The 20,127-nt window shown below is 48.5% G+C and overlaps 2 protein-coding genes across 2 annotated transcripts in view; both read right to left on the bottom strand.

Moving 5' to 3' along the window:
* Positions 1–13,005, bottom strand: part of LOC117440742 (mitotic checkpoint serine/threonine-protein kinase BUB1-like) — a 24,139-nt gene extending 11,134 nt beyond the window's left edge. The window contains exon 1 of the mRNA XM_071202092.1: positions 12,938–13,005. The gene's annotated coding sequence lies outside the window, so the exon portion shown is untranslated. The remainder of the gene's footprint in view (positions 1–12,937) is intronic.
* LOC117440741 (cell cycle control protein 50A-like) lies at positions 8,587–20,127 on the bottom strand (the record flags this gene model as incomplete). The annotated part of the gene is made up of 5 exons (XM_071202094.1): positions 8,587–13,148; positions 15,157–15,363; positions 16,512–16,658; positions 18,359–18,446; positions 20,020–20,127. Coding segments are annotated over 5 exons (744 nt in total), but the record flags the coding sequence as incomplete, so codon positions are not given.

Here is a 20,127-nt window from a genome sequence, read left to right as displayed (position 1 = left end):
ATTACTGTAATAATATTACTTTGTCGGTAACGGAGTAGTGTAACGCGTTACTTTTATAATTCAGTAATCACACTACAGTTACTAACATTGCCCCGACACGCGTTACTTCGTCACTTTCTATAATCAGTCATAATCAAACCTCAATAAACACCTGCAAAGAACACGTGCTAAGGTGAAGCTAACGCACATAGCTGTTGTTTATTTATATCACACACGTAGTCTGTTCTTCTTCTCTGTTTTCCGGTTGTTGCCTGTTTTGAATGACGAATACACACTACCGCCGCCTGCTGGTAAGGAGAGTTATTGCCACTCACGCATGCGCAGTTCGTACGTGCTCGGCTGAAGTCTTTGCGGTGTCTGGTTCCAGTGCAACACATGGCCAACACGCAGGAGAACACGCCGACGCAACAGCGTGAGCAGAGATAGACTGCGCAAAATATACAGATAGCAGGAGACAGAGGACAGCCACGGTCAGATAGCAGGAGACAGAGGACAGCCACGGTCAGATAGCAGGAGACAGAGGACAGCCACGGTCAGATAGCAGGAGACAGAGGACAGCCACGGTCAGATAGCAGGAGACAGAGGACAGCCACGGTCAGATAGCAGGAGACAGAGGACAGCCACGGTCAGATAGCAGGAGACAGAGGACAGCCACGGTCAGATAGCAGGAGACAGAGGACAGCCACGGTCAGATAACAGGAGACAGAGGACAGCCACGGTCAGATAGCAGGAGACAGAGGACAGCCACGGTCAGATAACAGGAGACAGAGGACAGCCACGGTCAGATAGCAGGAGACAGAGGACAGCCACGGTCAGATAGCAGGAGACAGAGGACAGCCATGGTCAGATAGGAAAACATTCAGGAGCTATCTGGATCAGTCTTATGCGACAATGGAAACTGAACTAAAGAGAACATTTGAAACTTTAGCAGTCTGCGTGATCTGCCTGCAGGGAGGGGCGGGCCGGCCCTGCGAGTAAAGTAACGACTAAAGTAACGAGTAAAGTAACGAATTACTTTATGTAGAGAGTAACGAAGTAGTGTAATATATTACTTTTTTTAAAAGTAATATGTAATATGTAATATATTACTTTTTTTTAGTAACGACCCCATCTCTGACCACCGCTAAGCTAAAGGTGGCTAATGTTGGGCGTGATGACGTTAGTCGCCTCATTTAGACACAACCGCTATGTTCTTGATAATAATGTATGTTTTTCCTCCAGTGAGTAACTGTGATGATGGAGACGCTAAGGATTTTTTTTAGAGAACATTTTAGAATCTGTACAAATGTAAATATTGTTTGGTTGATTTTTTTTTTTACTTTTATCTGCTCACGATTGTTTGTCGTTGTAATAAAATAAAACGTGATTTCGGGAAAAAGTTTGAGAGATTTTTGGTTTGAAATTTGGAGCCAGGTTCAAATGAGATCTGGAAACCCTCGGGCTCAGTATTATTTGCCCTTTGCATCCATTCGTGTTTGAGACGGGACTCAACCGGTTTCTTTCCCTGATACCCATTATTTATTTATTTATGTTGTGTCGTCGTTCGAGCGAACATGCTGATCAGATTCCTTACTATATAAATACCTTCCTTTTTACACTGATTCTACTTTCCATCTTTGCAGACGATCATTGTTCCATCGTTTGTCTTAAATATCGGTTAAATTAAAGTACCACTCTTTAAAGTATATCTCATTTGACCACCAGATGTCACTAAAGTCATGTTTTACTTCTTCACAAACTCGCTTTCATGTTCAAAAAGCTCTATTGTTCTCATACTGCCTGCCTTTTCACCCTCTGTCTGAAACCAGAACCCAGTCTGCTCTGATTGGTTAGCTGGCCGGCTCTGTTGTGATTGGCTTAGAGGTAGGACTGTGCAATTAATCGTATTTTAATCGTGATTATGCGACGATTATGAAAACGGCATAATTGACTAAATACGATTATTTTTCTGGGTGCGCTTTCGCCCCTCCCTAAAAGCCCACTCGGCCACGTGGGAGTGACGTGTTGTGAGTGTTCAGCGCGAGCGAAGATGTCAGAACAAGAGCAGCAACTCGTTAAGAAGAAGGGCAAAACTATTTCCACTATTTGCCGTTACATTTCACATCGCTAAAGATATGTGCCCAGTTAGCACTGTTAGCAACCAGGGCTTCAAGCAACTTGTCAACACGTTGGACAAGCGTTACGCGATGCCGTCTCGGTATTATTCCAGCAGGTCTGCGCTGCCTGCACTATATGACACATGCCGTGGGGAAATTGAGAGAGATGTGGCTTCAGCTGACTACTTTGCCACCACTACAGACCTATGGTCGAGCCCTGGGGTGCCCAACCAGTCGATCGCGAGATGTGTCTAAAAATAGAACAACAATATTCTGTGTTATCGTTAATGTCCTGTAACATAATCTTCCTGTGCCAGAATAATGCACTTGAACGCATCACAGCTTTGTGATTGGCCGGCGTCACCCCATGTGTCGGGGCGTGGCTGAGGGTCTTCAGGACAGGTGGCTTGTCTCCTGCCTGCGCTCATCTCTGAAACCAGACCATGTCAACAGGCTGAGATGACGTGAGCAGCCCTGCCAGCATGTGCCATGGTGGCCTACACACTTTAATTTGGTCTTAAATTGTAGTTCAACATTTATCTCCTGTTCTTCTGGACCGTGACGGTGGGCCAGCCTTCAACGTTTGACTGAGTGGAATATGTTGAATATGTTTTACCAACATGTTGCTATATGTTAGGGAGTTTTCAGCAGGTTGTGATAGTATATTTGATCTAATTTATTTTGGTCTAATTTATTTGTATTTATCATATTAATAATATATGTTTAGTTTGGTTTTGGAAGTGCGCTCCAACATATTTGTTGTTCTTGTTTATTGGTAAAATATTATTTGTTTTAAAGTTCAATAAAAGTTCAATGAATAATCTTCAAAATAATCGTGATATCAATTCTTGACCCAAATAATCGTGATTATGATTTTTGCCATAATCGCACAGCCCCAGTCCAAACCACAGACTGCCTGCGTCATGGAGAACACAGGCGCTGGTTTGTTTATGTCTCTAGGCCGTTGTTGTGAGTGTGTACGGTCGGAGCATATATAGCGTTAGCTTAGCCGATCTCCATTCAGAAAACACGCATTTAAAAGGTGTTTCTCTGCCGTCTGTCTGCAGACTCAAAGCATTAACTCATGGTTTTTACTAACCGGTATCAGTATGTTGTTACGTCGGCATCATTTAGAAACGTGTATTACAATTTAATCACGGTAAAATATGTTCATGTTGTTGTAGCTCCCGAGCCAGCGCGTCTTGTTTGAATGATGCGAGTAAACACAGCTGGCAGCCGCGGTGAAACTCGAGCGACTAGAGCGATGCGATAGGAGCGTTTAGAGCACCGGTCTGAACGCAGCATTAAAGCGAGCTCCGCGCTGCACTGGAAACGCGCCATTACATCACCAGAAGTCCTGATTTAAGGGGTAATTTTTACTCACTCTATCAACAGCCCCACCAAACATATGTCCCACCAGCCGCCACTGGCTAACCGTATTAAAGTCTCTAAAAACAACTATTCGTTAGCTATAGCTTTCGGCAAAAAGCATTACCAAAAGCATTAGCTTCGTTAGCATATTTGCTCATTTGTTTAATGAAGCTAGCGTGATGTTGGCCCAACTAGGAGTCATAGTTGAGTAATTGAATCACTGATTACAGTAAGAGTGTGAGTAATGTGAATCATGTTTTTAAAGTTAACAACTATTCTGTTGAATTGAACAGCCATACGAGCAACACGTGCTACATGTAATCTGTTAGCCTAGGGCAGGGGTGTCAAACTCAATTATTATATTACATCATTGCCTCTGCATTGGATTATTATCGGATAGGGTAATACCTTCATAATTAACTGCGTCTGAAAGCAGAAGTCTAGGGGAAATAATTGCAAGTCTCTTCAGTGAGAATGTCACAAAATGATTTAAGAAGAAAAGAACATTCTGGAAAAAATGTCAAAATTTAAAAAAGTGACATTTTGAAAAAAGAAAAGTCAAATTCTGAGAAAAAAAGTCAAATTTCAGATGCATTGTGGGACATGTAGTTTATGGGCAACGTGCTTCTGTAAAGTAGCATGTAACCGTATAATAAAATCATATTTTTTTCAAGCTCTTGTGGGGCCACATAAAATGAAGTCGCGGGCCGGATTTGGCCCCCGGGCCTTGAGTTTGACCCCCCTGCCTATGATGACTCGCTGCAAAACCAACTGTCAACCATTTTGTTTATTTGTTTAATGAAACTGTATTATGGTTATGTTATTTGAGGCTTTTATCCAAAAACATAAAATAACCCAATTAGAATTTCAACCCAAATAGTTACATAGTCAAGTTACATTACTTATTACATTTTAACAGCGTAATGACTCATCTGTAACCTGCTACATTTAAAAAAGTAAACTTCCCAACCCTAATGATTAATTATAGTCACCTAATTAATTAAACTTCAACGGAGGACAAAAGCACGTCAATATGTCCACTACGTTAAATCAGCAGGAGCCTGAGTTCTGTCTTCAGTGTAAATGCTTCTTTAACAGTCATTGTATTACAATTTGAATTCATTGTAAATAGTCTGTGCTGACTGCCTGGTTATCAGACAGTGGCATCATGTTGACATGTGTTGTAATATCGAGGTGTTTTAGTCAGTTATTGTTGAGATTATTACTGCGTATCGATTGTGCTCCAATGCCTTAGCCCAACGGTGTCAAACTCAATGTCATCGCAGGCCACATTAGAATTACGGTTGCACTCAAAGGGCCGGTGGTAACTTTAAGATTATATAAAAATACATAATAAATATAAAATAATGTATTATTTTACAATATTTCCTCTGCATTGGATTACTATCGGATAGATAACTTCATAATTAACTACGTCTGAAAGCAGAAGTCTAGGGGAAATAATTGCAAGTCTCTTCATTGCGCATGTCACACAATGAGATGCATTGTGGGACATGTAGTTTATGGGCAACGTTCTCCTGTAAAGCGGCACGTAACTTTAAAATAAACTTAAATAAATGATATACTTTGAAAGCTCTTGTGGGCCACATAAAATGAAGTGGCGGGCCGGATTTGGCCCCCCGGGCCCCCGGGCCTCGCCCCCAGTGAAGAGACAGCAGACCCCGCCTCACCCCCAGTGAAGAGACAGCAGACCCCGCCTCGCCCCCAGAGAAGAGACAGCAGACCCCGCCTCGCCCCCAGAGAAGAGACAGCGGACCCCGCCTCGCCCCCAGAGAAGAGACAGCAGACCCCGCCTCGCCCCCAGTGAAGAGACAGCAGACCCCGCCTCGCCCCCAGAGAAGAGACAGCGGACCCCGCCTCGCCCCCAGAGAAGAGACAGCAGACCCCCCCTCGCCCCCAGTGAGGAGACAGCAGACCCCGCCTCACCCCCAGTGAAGAGACAGCAGACCCCGCCTCGCCCCCAGTGAGGAGACAGCAGACCCCCCCTCGCCCCCAGTGAAGAGACAGCAGACCCCGCCTCGCCCCCAGTGAGGAGACAGCAGACCCCCCCTCGCCCCCAGTGAGGAGACAGCAGACCCCCCCTCGCCCCCAGTGAGGAGACAGCAGACCCCCCCTCGCCCCCAGAGAAGAGACAGCAGACCCCCCCTCGCCCCCAGTGAGGAGACAGCAGACCCCCCCTCGCCCCCCGTGAGGAGACAGCAGACCCCCCCTCGCCCCCAGTGAGGAGACAGCAGACCCCGCCTCACCCCCAGTGAAGAGACAGCAGACCCCCCCTCGCCCCCAGTGAAGAGACAGCAGACCCCGCCTCACCCCCAGAGAAGAGACAGCAGACCCCGCCTCACCCCCAGAGAAGAGACAGCAGACCCCGCCTCGCCCCCAGAGAAGAGACAGCAGACCCCGCCTCGCCCCCAGTGAAGAGACAGCAGACCCCGCCTCGCCCCCAGAGAAGAGACAGCAGACCCCGCCTCGCCCCCAGAGAAGAGACAGCAGACCCCGCAATACAAATACATAGAAATGTATTCTGAACTGAAATGCCTCTCGGTCAAACTGCTTGTGTATCTTTTGCAGGCCGGTGCATGAACACACTAACAGTTGTTTTCAGTAATCGAGCACCTCTTCGAAGACACCTTTGATTTATTAACAATTATAATGAAAGAGAATTATGATACTGTCGAAGGAACAGTGTTGTTTTCTTTTGAATAATAATGAAGAGAATTATAAACATACCCAAAACTAAATTAACAGTGTTGTTTAATATACATAAAAGACATAAAATACTATATTTTTGAAATTCTCAACTAAATTAACAGAATATATATATAAACATTCATGTGAACGTGCGTTGGCCGTCACGTGCCGCCGTCACGCGGGGCTCCGTCACGTGACGCGGGACCTGTGTGTGTGGTTCTGTAACTGCTGTCTCCGACGCTGCAGCTTCATACTATTGGCTGAGTCTGACGGAGACTCGCAGCTCCGCATGATCACCTGAAGCCCCGCCTTCTGTTTAGCGAGCTGACCGGACTGCGCAACATGCGTACACGAAGCGCTACGTCATGAACGCAATAAATCATACCCTCGATTGGCTTAGAATTGAGGAGACATCTGATTGGCTATAGATAGAACAAATTACAAGTACGAATCGGCTGATCGTCAGGGGAGTCTCAAAAAACCCACACACGAAGCGATCCGTGCGCAGAGAGCGGCGTGTGTGCAGGGGCAGGGGATTTAAACGGGAAACTAATGTGTGAGGATCAGAAATACATCTTTAACACTTTTTTCTGTATTTGGATTTTATTTACATGAATATGAAACGGAACACATTGTACGGAGCCCCTAAAGGGACATGCAAACAAATGGCCCAATGGGATTCGTCCCGATGGCCAGTCCGCCACTGGCTCTGTGTGTGTGTGTGTGTGTGTGTGTGTGTGTGTATAAACCAATAGCTCTACACCCCTGGCCGAAATGTCCATACAATTAAGTCTGACTTAAAAATATATCTCAAATAATGTGTGCACTGTCATTTCCCCACGTAAACATAACAGTCTGCAATTAAACGGTTGTCTCCTGTTTCACTTCCTCCTTGGCGCACCGGTCACTTTCTCAAAAAAGAAAGTGCGAGAAACTTTCTACTAACTCGTTATCCTGACTTTTTTTTTTCTCCCTCTGTTGTTTTTTCTTTTTTCTTCATGTCCCTTTAGGGGCTCCGTACATTTGCATTGAACAATACAAGTGAGGATCCTTCTGTGTGCACGCGTGTGTTCTGAGCCCATCAGGGATTCATTATTATACATTCAGGAGTAAACACGAGCCAAACTATCTTCTGCACTCAGCTACGATCTGGATAACAATGTATGGAAATGGGTAACAACTGTGTGAGTGTGTGTGTCTTTGTGCGCGTGTGTCTGTGTGTGTGTGTCTGTGTGTGTGTCTGTGTGTCTTTGTGTGTGTGTGTGAGTGTGTGTGTGTGTCTTTGTGCGCGTGTGTCTGTCTGTGTGTCTTTGTGTGTGTGTCTGTGTGTGTGTGTGTCTATGTGTCTTTGTGTGTGTCTGTGTGTCTTTGTGTGTCTGTCTGTGTGTCTTTGTGCGCATGTGTCTGTGTGTGTGTGTGTCTTTGTGCGCGTGTGTCTGTCTGTGTGTCTTTGTGTGTGTGTCTGTGTGTGTGTGTGTCTATGTGTCTTGTGTGTGTCTGTGTGTCTTTGTGTGTCTGTCTGTGTGTCTTTGTGCGCATGTGTCTGTGTGTGTGTGTGAGAGAGTATTTGAGTCTGTCTATGTGTCTTTGTGTGTGTGTGTGTCTATGTGTCTTTGTGTGTGTGTGTGTGTGTGTGTGTGTGTGTGTGTGTCTTTCTGTGTGCGTGTGTCTTTGAGTCTGTGTGTGTGTGTGTGTGTGTGTGTCTTTGTGTGTGTGCGTGTGTCTTTGAGTCTGTCTTTGTGTGTGTGTGTGTGTCTTTGTGTCCGTGTGTCTTTGTGTGTGTGTGTGTGTGTACCCGTGTGTGTCCGTGTGTGTGTGTCTTTGAGTCTGTCTTTGTGTGTGTGTGTGTGTCCGTGTGTCTTTGTGTGTGTGTGTGTGTGTGTGTGTGTGTGTGTGTGTGTCCGTGTGTCTTTGTGTGTGTGTGTGTGTGTGTGTGTGTGTGTGTGTGTGTGTGTGTGTGTCTTTGTGTGTGTGTGTGTGTCCGTGTGTCTTTGTGTGTGTGTGTGTCCGTGTGTCTTTGTGTGTGTGTGTGTGTGTCCGTGTGTGTCTTTGTGTGTCTTTGAGTCTGTCTTTGTGTGTGTGTGTACCCGTGTGTGTCCGTGTGTGTGAGTCTTTCAGGTAGGGGGGGCTCTGGGTCCTCCGGCCCGTGGTGCGGTGGCTCAGGCTCCTCCACCCTGATTGGCTCAGGCTCCTCCACCCTGATTGGCTCAGGCTCCTCCACCCTGATTGGCTCGTTTAAAGACAGCTCAATAAAAGCGAAAGGCACTCGTCGTTAACTCTTCTGGTGGTTCTGCTGCGCGTCTCGGCGCGAGCCGCTCCAGCTGCGTGGAAGCTGCGACTTTCAATCGATAAAGTCCTTCCGTATCGGTCACGGCATCCAGCGAGGAACAAGGACTCAGTGCAGGAACAATTACATCGACCTTTTTATTATTTTAAAGCAACAACACAACACAATGGAGTATCAAAAGACACGTCATAAACTAAACGTATTAAAATAAAATAAAAAAACATTATCACTCGGCACAACATGCTATTGATTCTCCTCAGCTGAGGAACACGGCGGATTCAGGCGCAAAAGGTGCATAAAGTTACTGAGTATTTTAACTGCGGAGGACAACACGTACACACACCGTGCAAACGTCTAACACATGTAATGTAACATACGACATGCACTGCGTCATGCTGGTTCTGCTAACATCACATCTAACGCACGGGGGACAAAGCCACGACGTCTCTGCATCGACTTACACACTCTGTACAGCCCCCCCCCCGATACCCGGCTTCACGATGCATCTCCTATAAATACGTAGTCATGATAGCGTCAGGCTGTGTTCCCTCTGACGTGCGCGACACTTTTTTAAAAAGCATGATTTCTTTTGTTTGCAAGGGACGGCTTCACAGACGAGACGAGGCACAAGGAAGAGTCGCTCGGACAGCTCGCATGAAGAACTCCCAGCATGCAACAGGACTACACTGCAGCTCGCTTTAGCTGCACCTGCATGGAGATGAGAGAGAGAGGGATGTTTCCTTTCGTTGTTTTGGTTTCAACTTCAAGGCTCTTACAGAAGGCGGTCTTTCTAAAGCAATACTTTCTAGAGCTGTCTTTGCTTTATCTTTACTTTCCCAATACACATCTTCTCGTCTGAACAGATGAGTATATTCCCGACGTCCCGTTTGGTTCATAAATAGTTATGAAACCCAGAAGTCAAGTCGACATCTCAGCGTTCAGTTCAGTCTGATCAATAATCTAAACGCTGGAAAGTGTCGTGACTCGTAATAATATAATTTCTGAGTGTTGTAGAATCTAAACTCGTCCATGAGTGGTAAATACTCCCAGCGCCGTTCAGAAGAAACGGAGCACATGGCTTCACGTTTCTTTAAAGTAATGATCCTCAATTTGTCCCATCCTTACTTATTATACATGTCCTACTTGTTCTGACGTGTTTAGGGCCTTTGAGGACGTGTCTGTGTTCTCAGGCAGTTCATCCGGGTGATCTGAGTTCGGACATTTTGTAAAAGCTGTTAAACGACGGCACATTCCGGCTGTTTTCTCATTCACTTCGGCAATCAGCCAGAATCAAGACATGTTAAGCTCTAAAACTAGGGGTGTAACGGTATCCGTATTCGTACCGTCACGGTTCGGACGTCACGAATACGACGTGGGGAAAAAGTCTCATTCAGGGCAGCATCCACTACACTATATATACTCCAGGGGGCGGTATTGCGCCTCAAAGCTGTTTGCCAGCCGCCCTTAAACAACAAATGAAGAAGAAGAAGAAGAAACACAACAAAACGAACTAAATACAAGAAGAAGAAAAGTTAGTATGAGTTCAGATACCACACAGGAGCTAGAACCCACCGGCTTCTTTTAAACCAGCTGTGGGAACATGTCGGGTTCCCTGTGGACGACAATAACGATGAGGTGTGCGAGTGGTGGATCGGACGAGGACGGGGTGTCGGCGTTGTTAGACAGCGGTGCGGATGCTAATAGAAACACGCCGAACATGCTAAATCATATCAGAAGGCATCACCGGAGCCCGGCGAAAGACAACAGCTGATCCCGATATTAAGAAGCGAGAGACATGAGAGCCGAGAGACCAACATCAATAACGGAAGCTTTTGGCATATGTTTTTAAACGACTTTGCGCTCTTGAAACACTTTCTTATTATTTATGATTATCAAGACATCCTTTTTAGTTTTACAGCTTGATGAAACCTTTAGTTTGACATCAGCCAGTATTCTTTCACACACAGTGACGTCACGAGCTACCCACAATGCAACGCGCGCCATAGATATATATATAAATCCGCCATTTTCCTGGAGGTGCAAATATCCTGGAGGTGCTAATGTAAACAGCTAGCTAACGTAGCCAGGCAGCGCACTAGGTTTTTTTTCTGAATTAACAACCGAAGAAATCGCTGCATGTCTTCGGATGACATCTCTGACTTGAGGGTGGGCTCGAGGTCGCTACCAGCGTGAACTAGAGCTGTGTGGGTTGTCGGGTCGCCCTCACAGACTGCCTGCAGGTGTATGGGAAAACGACTCTCGAAAGTGGCCTTCGTCGATTTTGGCAGCATCTACGTCTCTCTTCTGGAAATCCCACTTGTCACAATAATATTATCGTGCCGTTGCATATATGTGGTATTTTAGAGTTGACTAGATATTGATGAAGGCGATAGACTCTGATATTCAGCACCTCGCGTGAAATGGCGCATACCGGAAGTACGGTGTCGCCCTCGGCCCAAAACTCGTATGTGTGTGAAAGAATAGATACTATGGCCATCTGAGTGCGTTTGTTTTTAACTGTTTAATAAAGTTACTTATTCAAAATGTCAGAGTTCCTTATTTGTAAACTGAAACTTGCGCTACTGTTCAAACATAAATAACAACAAACCTGGAATTACGCATTTGGGACTTTTTTTTGCTTTTTCTTGTTGTTCCGAACCGTGAGCCCGAAACCGAGGTACGACCCGAACCGTGACCTCTGGGACCGAGGTACGACCCGAACCGTGACCTCTGGGACCGAGGTACGACCCGAACCGTGACCTCTGGGACCGAGGTACGACCCGAACCGTGACCTCTGGGACCGAGGTACGACCCGAACCGTGACCTCTGGGACCGAGGTACGACCCGAACCGTGACCTCTGGGACCGAGGTACGACCCGAACCGTGACCTCTGGGACCGAGGTACGACCCGAACCGTGACCTCTGGGACCGAGGTACGACCCGAACCGTGACCTCTGGGACCGAGGTACGACCCGAACCGTGACCTCTGGGACCCGTTACTCCCCGATCTAAAACCCAATTATTCTTCTGCTGAATTAGATGGGTTTCAGTTCGCACGTTTGTAAAAGCTTTGGCACATGTCAGGCTGTTTTCTCGTTCCCGTCGGCAGCCGGCCGGTTTAACTCTAAAACGTGAATTAGATGGATTTGAGTTGGGAGATTTTTAAAAGCTTTTAAACGACGGCACATTTCTGGCAGTTTTCATTTTGTGGGCAGATAAGCAGCCAGAATGTGACGAAGGTAACTTTCGCCACATTCTGGCGCTCCGAGTATTATTTTGGAGCGAAAGGAAAGTAGCTAAAAACTTCTTCTTTTTTTATTAACTCAGAAATTACATAGTGACATCAATGTGGAATACTAGCGCTCCTATTGGCTAGCGCTCCTCGGAAGGTAACTTCGCTGGACTGACGGCTTCAGGCCGGGTGATAGGGCACTTTATTAGCGTGATTGCACAGTATATGTTGTCTGTGGCTGATGACGGTGTGCACCTGGTGTCCTGTGTTGCCCCGCCCCCTCACCTGTGTCTTGTTGTGATGATTGGAGGGTGGGTATTTAGGCTCTGTTGCCCTGTCTGTTGGGAGTGTGGGTATTTAGGCTCTGTTGCCCTGTCTGTTGGGAGGGTGGGTATTTAGGCTCTGTTGCCCTGTCTGTTGGGAGGGTGGGTATTTAGGCTCTGTTGCCCTGTCTGTTGGGGGGGTGGGTATTTAGGCTCTGTTGCCCTGTCTGTTGGGGGGGCTGGGTATTTAGGCTCTGTTGCCCTGTCTGTTGGGGGGGCTGGGTATTTAGGCTCTGTTGCCCTGTCTGTTGGGAGGGTGGGTATTTAGGCTCTGTTGCCCTGTCTGTTGGGGGGGCTGGGTATTTAGGCTCTGTTGCCCTGTCTGTTGGGAGGGTGGGTATTTAGGCTCTGTTGCCCTGTCTGTTGGGGGGCTGGGTATTTAGGCTCTGTTGCCCTGTCTGTTGGGAGGGTGGGTATTTAGGCTCTGTTGCCCTGTCTGTTGGGAGGGTGGGTATTTAGGCTCTGTTGCCCTGTCTGTTGGGAGGGTGGGTATTTAGGCTCTGTTGCCCTGTCTGTTGGGGGGGCTGGGTATTTAGGCTCTGTTGCCCTGTCTGTTGGGGGGGTGGGTATTTAGGCTCTGTTGCCCTGTCTGTTGGGGGGGTGGGTGGGTGTGAGATCCTTGTGGCTGCAGGACGGGGGAAAGGAGAACCGCAGATTGAGGCGGTGAACTTGTTTTTAATAAATGCCCACGCCGGGGTATATTTGTGGACGTTCTGCCTCCTGGCTGGGTCGGGCAGCTTCTCACAGAATCGAGCTATTTTAATCTCTAAAGCCCGATTATACGTCTGCTGAATTAGATTTGAGTTTCCACGTTTGTAAAAGCTGGGGCAGTTTTCTCATTAACTTTAGCAGCCAGAATCGAGCCGCTCTAAACTCTAATTGTCCTGCCGAGTTAGACGCTGCATGACGTGAGCTTTACCCGGACAGGTGAGCAGCTCAGTTGGAAATGTCAGCGTTGTTGTTTCTGTTTCCGCACTTGTGGTGGACGAGCAGCAGCACGACGCCCAGGAAGAAGCACACGGAGCCCACGGCGATGTAGGCGATGCCCAGAAAGGGGTTCTTCCCCCCCATCCAGGAGATGGTGCTCAGAATCATCCGCTTCCGGCCCTCGAAGCTGCGCACGGGATAATCTGAGGTCGCGTGTTAAAGAAGGGTGCGCGTCAAATCTCGCTTTCTCTCTATGGCTTCCAAACTCTGATCGACAACGCCACACTTCACCTGCATTAGGACCGTTTCTGATTCCATGCAAAGCGTCTTTGAGCAAGAGCGCGATACAAAACCAATGACTTCTGAGGGCGAACTCAGCCTGTCGATCAACTGATGCAAACATTTAAAAAACATTTTAAATTAGTTTAGTATTATTATTTTGGAGCGAAATGAAAGTAGCTAAAAACCTTTTTTTTTTTTTATTAACTCAGAAATTACATAGTGACATCAATGTGGAATACTAGCGCTCCTATTGGCTAGAGCTCCTATTGGCTAGCGCTCCTATTGACTAGCGCTCCTATTGGCTAGAGCTCCTATTGACTAGCGCTCCTATTGGCTAGAGCTCCTATTGACTAGCGCTCCTATTGACTAGCGCTCCTATTGGCTAGAGCTCCTATTGACTAGCGCTCCTATTGGCTAGCGCTCCTATTGGCTAGAGCTCCTATTGGCTAGAGCTCCTATTGACTAGCGCTCCTATTGGCTACCGCTCCTATTGGCTAGAGCTCCTATTGGCTAGAGCTCCTATTGGCTAGCGCTCCTATTGGCTAGAGCTCCTATTGACTAGCGCTCCTATTGGCTACCGCTCCTATTGGCTAGAGCTCCTATTGGCTAGCGCTCCTATTGGCTAGCGCTCCTATTGGCTAGCGCTCCTATTGGCTAGCGCTCCTATTGGCTAGAGCTCCTATTGGCTAGAGCTCCTATTGGCTAGAGCTCCTATTGGCTACCGCTCCTATTGGCTAGCGCTCCTATTGGCTAGAGCTCCTATTGACTAGCGCTCCTATTGGCTAGAGCTCCTATTGGCTAGAGCTCCTATTGGCTAGAGCTCCTATTGGCTAGAGCTCCTATTGGCTAGAGCTCCTATTGGCTAGCGCTCCTATTGGCTAGAGCTCCTATTGACTAGCGCTCCTATTGGCTACCGCTCCTATTGGCTAGAGCTCCTATTGGCTAGAGCTCCTATTGGCTAGCGCTCCTATTGGCTAGCGCTCCTATTGGCTAGCGCTCCTATTGGCTAGAGCTCCTATTGGCTAGAGCTCCTATTGGCTAGAGCTCCTATTGGCTACCGCTCCTATTGGCTAGAGCTCCTATTGACTAGCGCTCCTATTGGCTAGAGCTCCTATTGGCTAGAGCTCCTATTGGCTAGAGCTCCTATTGGCTAGAGCTCCTATTGACTAGCGCTCCTATTGGCTAGAGCTCCTATTGGCTAGAGCTCCTATTGGCTAGAGCTCCTATTGGCTAGAGCTCCTATTGGCTAGAGCTCCTATTGACTAGCGCTCCTATTGGCTAGAGCTCCTATTGGCTAGAGCTCCTATTGACTAGCGCTCCTATTGGCTAGCGCTCCTATTGGCTAGAGCTCCTATTGGCTAGAGCTCCTATTGGCTAGAGCTCCTATTGGCTAGCGCTCCTATTGGCTAGAGCTCCTATTGGCTAGCGCTCCTATTGGCTAGAGCTCCTATTGGCTAGAGCTCCTATTGGCTAGAGCTCCTATTGGCTAGAGCTCCTATTGGCTAGCGCTCCTATTGGCTAGAGCTCCTATTGGCTAGAGCTCCTATTGGCTAGAGCTCCTATTGGCTAGAGCTCCTATTGACTAGAGCTCCTATTGGCTAGAGCTCCTATTGGCTAGAGCTCCTATTGGCTAGAGCTCCTATTGGCTAGAGCTCCTATTGGCTAGAGCTCCTATTGGCTAGACCTCCTATTAGCGCTCCTATTGGCTAGAGCTCCTATTGGCTAGAGCTCCTATTGGCTAGAGCTCCTATTGGCTAGCGCTCCTATTGGCTATAGCTCCTATTGGCTAGAGCTCCTATTGGCTAGACCTCCTATTAGCGCTCCTATTGGCTAGAAAAAAAGATTACGTTTTTCATTGTCATATCTGAACTGTAGCTATGAACGAACGACGATAGAAGCGTCTTGCATCTCGAGTGTTTTGAAGGATACTGTAGACGACCTCCAGAGAGTAGTTCCCTCGGGGCAGCGTGGGCACCATGCCGCTCTTCTTGTTGATGATGCGGTAGAGTTTCCTGAAGGTGGGCAGCGCGGCCGTCCTCATCCACACGATGAAGTCCTCGTTGATGAAGCCGTTGTTCCCCTCGTCGGCGTCCAGATCGAAGACCGGCCGACGCCAGTTTATCGGCTTCGTTGTTCCTGAAGAGAAAACAACGTAGAAATTATAGTTGTTTTGCTCCCATCATTCACGAGCTGAACTCCATGTACACAAAAGGCCATTTCTCTCCAGTGCTGTTCGCACATCTGTGTTCATGAGCTCTTCTTCGCCGAAATATCCACCCTTAGCCGCGTTCACACCGCGGTACTTTTCCCACAAAGGTTCCTGAGAACTCTTTAGTTCTCAGGAACTAAGTACAGATCGCGTTCACACCGGAACAAGTCCCTGAGGGTGGATTAGGCAAATGGAGCCGCTGACGTCACTTCTTCTTCTTCTGCTTTGGGTTTACTGGCAGGCCGCAAACCACTTCACGGCGTATACTGCCCCCCGGAGTCCCCGGCCGGAAGTCCCCGGAGTTGGGGAAGGCTTCAGTCGAAGCTGCTGGGACTCCCAGCAGCTTCTACTGAAGCCTTCCGAGTAAATCGCCAGAACGCCGACACCTCCTCATCTCCACCGCTCCCATGCTTTATTTTGTGTTGCCATAAGTTAGTCTCTCTGCGTTTCTGCGCTGGGCTAATGCTAATGCTAATAATGCTAATGCTAATAATGCTAATGCAAGGATAATAAAATGGCAGCTTCACAAAACTCTTTGGGAGTTTTACGGGGCGTGGTTTGTAATCCGCCCAGCCAATCAGAAATATAGCTCTTTTCTCACAAAAGAGCCGCTCGAAAGTCCCTGCTCTCTAGCATGCTCTCTAGCATGCTCTCTAGCATGCTCTCTAGCAGGGACTTTCGAGCGGGTAAAAAGGTTCGCATGAACTAATTTTAGTACCGGCTCTTTTTGGTGTGAACGCGATCATGAACTCAGTTCGCATGAACCTTTGTGGGAAAAGTACCGCAGTGTGAACGCGCCTCAGGTGCATATTGCACAGGTGTGTCTCCGGCTGGTGGTTTTTGTTCAGTGTGAATAGAGATATACATCATAAAGGCAGAGGGTAGGTAGGGTTTTACAGACGGACATCCGGAAGCTAAAATCCCTTCTTCCCATCCAACATGCAAAGCGAGGAATGACACTGACAGAAGGGAAGTGACCCTAAACACGGGACCGTGGCATGACAGCATGTACGTCTCTCTGTAGCTCGGTCTCCACGGTAACTGTGGAGGTGATAATAAAGCAGGGAAGCGAAACCTTGGAAGGCGGCGGTGAGGTTAGGGCTGTTTCCTCCGGGGTTTCCAAACTTCACGTGTTTGTCCGTCCACCAGGCGATGCCCGTGGTGTTCAGGAGGATCTGGACCTTCGTGCCGTTGGGGTCGTTGTAAAACAGCTCCAGCGTGTCTGCGGACAAAGAAAGGCAGAGGGTAAGAAGCGCCTCCTTAAATCCCACGCTTAAGGCCCGGACACACCGATGTCTGGCCGTCGACGAGCGTCCTGTCGCCCTACTCAGATTGGTGTGTCCCGCACCGCCGTGTCTTTTCGGATGCGCCGACACCTTCCGCCCCCGATTATCGAATCAGGGAGCTGTCGGCAGAATAAATCACTCCGATTGGCTGTTCAGCTGCCCGCCAGTGTTACGATGTCGTATATTAATATAACCTTGGATTGTAATTACTGGTGCATGGAATGTGGTGGCAGCAGTACTTTAAGGTTGCCAGCCTCAATGCTTACATCGTTTCTTTCTGCTTCAGAGAGCTGAAGTTTGTTGCCTCTTCTGAATGACGGATACACACCACCGCCGCCTGCTGGCAAGGAGAGGTATTGCCGCTCACGCATGCGCAGTTCCTCCGTGCTTCTTGGCCATGGCTGAAGTCTTTGCGGTGTGTTCCAGTGCGACACATGAGACGTGAGGCGACACAACAGTCGGGTCCGTCGGGACGTGTTCTTCGGTGTCAGTTTGGTGTGTCCGGGCCTTTGGATGCAAATCACCCCGAAACAAACCGTGCTGTCGCATCAGGACTAAAACCACCACAGTTTCATCCCACATTACATTCATCTGTTTGCGTCTTTCTAATTATTTATCATATTTATATTTATTTATTATTTTTATTATTATTATATATTATTTTATTATTATTTATCATATTTATATTTATTTATTATTATTATTATATTTTTTTATTATTATTTATCATATTTATTTATATTTATTTATTATTATTATTATTATTATTATCAAAATATTTTAATTTTTTTATTATATCATATTTCAGTTACTTGACTCTTCTTGCACTCTTTGTATTGTATTTGTATTTACTTGCACATCTCAAAACATTCTCTTGCACTAGAAATGTTTTCAGATTCCTCTCTGGATTCCTCTCTGGATTCCTCTCTGGATTCCTCTCTGGATTCCTCTCTGGATTCCTCTCTAGATTCCTCTCTAGATTCCTCTCTGGATTCCTCTCTAGATTCCTCTCTGGATTCCTCTCTGGATTCCTCTCTAGATTCCTCTCTGGATTCCTCTCTGGATTCCTCTCTGGATTCCTCTCTGGATTCCTCTCTGGATTCCTCTCTGGATTCCTCTCTGGATTCCTCTCTAGATTCCTCTCTAGATTCCTCTCTGGATTCCTCTCTGGATTCCTCTCTGGATTCCTCTCTAGATTCCTCTCTAGATTCCTCTCTAGATTCCTCTCTAGATTCCTCTCTGGATTCCTCTCTAGATTCCTCTCTGGATTCCTCTCTAGATTCCTCTCTAGATTCCTCTCTGGATTCCTCTCTGGATTCCTCTCTAGATTCCTCTCTAGATTCCTCTCTAGATTCCTCTCTGGATTCCTCTCTAGATTCCTCTCTAGATTCCTCTCTAGATTCCTCTCTGGATTCCTCTCTAGATTCCTCTCTAGATTCCTCTCTGGATTCCTCTCTGGATTCCTCTCTGGATTCCTCTCTGGATTCTTCTCTGGATTCCTCTCTGGATTCCTCTCTGGATTCCTCTCTAGATTCCTCTCTAGATTCCTCTCTAGATCTGCTGGAGGAGCCTTCGTTCATCTCCAGGTCCACACTGGCTGCTGAGCACACGAGGAGACAGCAGGAGAGCGGCTCACCGTTGAACATGCTGTTGGCGATGGCTCCACACGGAGCGATGGGTTTGTTCTCGTGGAAAGCGTACGGCTCGCACTCCTTACTGGGTTCCTGAGAGAAGAGGAAGAGAAGCGCTGTTGGGAAAACACGGCATGTTCCTTCTGTGTCAGAGCAGCACATGGTAACGTGGTGTAGCCGTGTGCGGAGCCGGACGCCTGACGACATGGACGACGCTCACGAGACACCGTGTTGAAGTGGCTCTGTTCCTAAGATTGGCATGATGACAGTCCCTAGAGCTTCTCGAAGTGTGGTCCGTGAGCGCCCCCTAGTGGTCCGTGAGCGCCCCCTAGTAGTCCGTGTGAGCGCCCCCTAGTGGTCCGTGAGAGCGCCCCCTAGTGGTCCGTGAGAGCGCCCCCTAGTGGTCCGTGAGCGCCCCCTAGTAGTCCGTGTGAGCGCCCCCTAGTGGTCCGTGAGAGCGCCCCCTAGTGGTCCGTGAGCGCCCCCTAGTGGTCCGTGAGCGCCCCCTAGCCCCCTAGTGGTCCGTGAGCGCCCCCTAGTGGTCCGTGAGCGCCCCCTAGTGGTCCGTGAGCGCCCCCTAGTGGTCCGTGAGAGCGCCCCCTAGTGGTCCGTGAGCGCCCCCTAGTGGTCCGTGAGCGCCCCCTAGTGGTCCGCGTGAGCGCCCCCTAGTGGTCCGCGTGAGCGCCCCCTAGTGGTCCGCGTGAGCGCCCCCTAGTGGTCCGCGTGAGCGCCCCCTAGTGGTCCGTGAGCGCCCCCTAGTGGTCCGTGAGCGCTCCCTAGTGGTCCGTGAGCGCCCCCTAGTGGTCCGCGTGAGCGCCCCCTAGTGGTCCGTGAGCGCCCCTAGTGGTCCGTGAGCGCCTCCTAGTGGTCCGTGAGCGCCCCCTAGTGGTCCGCGAGCGCCCCCTAGTGATCCGCGAGCGCCCCCTAGTGGTCCGCGAGCGCCCCCTAGTGGTCCGCGAGCGCCCCCTAGTGGCCCGCGAGCGCCCCCTAGTGGCCCGCGAGCGCCCCCTAGTGGCCCGCGAGCGCCCCCTAGTGGCCCGCGAGCGCCCCCTAGTGGCCCGCGAGCGCCCCCTAGTGGCCCGCGAGCGCCCCCTAGTGGCCCGCGAGCGCCCCCTAGTGGCCCGCGAGCGCCCCCTAGTGGCCCGTGAGCACCCCCTAGTGGCCTGTGAGTATATTGGTAACATTTCACATTTGAAATAAATTACTTTATTTAAGTTTTCCGCACTCTCGCAGGAATATCTCCGCAATGGAGCGAGCTTAACTTCACTTTCGATGCAGGATATAGCGCTACGCCAGCGTTTCGCTACGCCAGCGTTTCGCTACGCCAGCGTTTCACCACGTCAGTGTTTCATTACGTCAGTGTTTCATTACGTCAGTGTTTCGCCACGTCAGTGTTTCATTACGTCAGTGTTTCGCCACGTCAGTGTTTCACAGCGTCAGTGTTTCGCCACGTCAGTGTTTCGTTACGTCAGCGTTTCACAGCGTCAGTGTTTCACAGAGTCAGTGTTTCGTTACGTCAGCGTTTCGCCACGTCAGTGTTTCGCTATGTCAGTGTTTCGCTACGTCAGCGTTTCGCTGCGTCAGCGTTTCATCACGTCAGTGTTTCGCCACGTCAGCGTTTCGTTACGTCAGCGTTTCGCTACGTCAGTGTTTCGCTGCGTCTCACCATCAGAGATTTGGGGTCTCCGTTCAGCTGGCTGTCGTCTCTGGACTTGACGTAGCGACGGTGATTCTGGTAGAAGTTGGAGAGGCCGTAATACACGTAGACGTTGCT

This window comes from Pseudochaenichthys georgianus, unplaced genomic scaffold (assembly GCF_902827115.2).
Source record: "Pseudochaenichthys georgianus unplaced genomic scaffold, fPseGeo1.2 scaffold_1161_arrow_ctg1, whole genome shotgun sequence".
NCBI lineage: Eukaryota > Metazoa > Chordata > Actinopteri > Perciformes > Channichthyidae > Pseudochaenichthys > Pseudochaenichthys georgianus.
The sequence above is the reverse complement of the archived record's forward strand: the minus strand, read 5'-3'. Positions and strand labels throughout refer to the sequence as shown.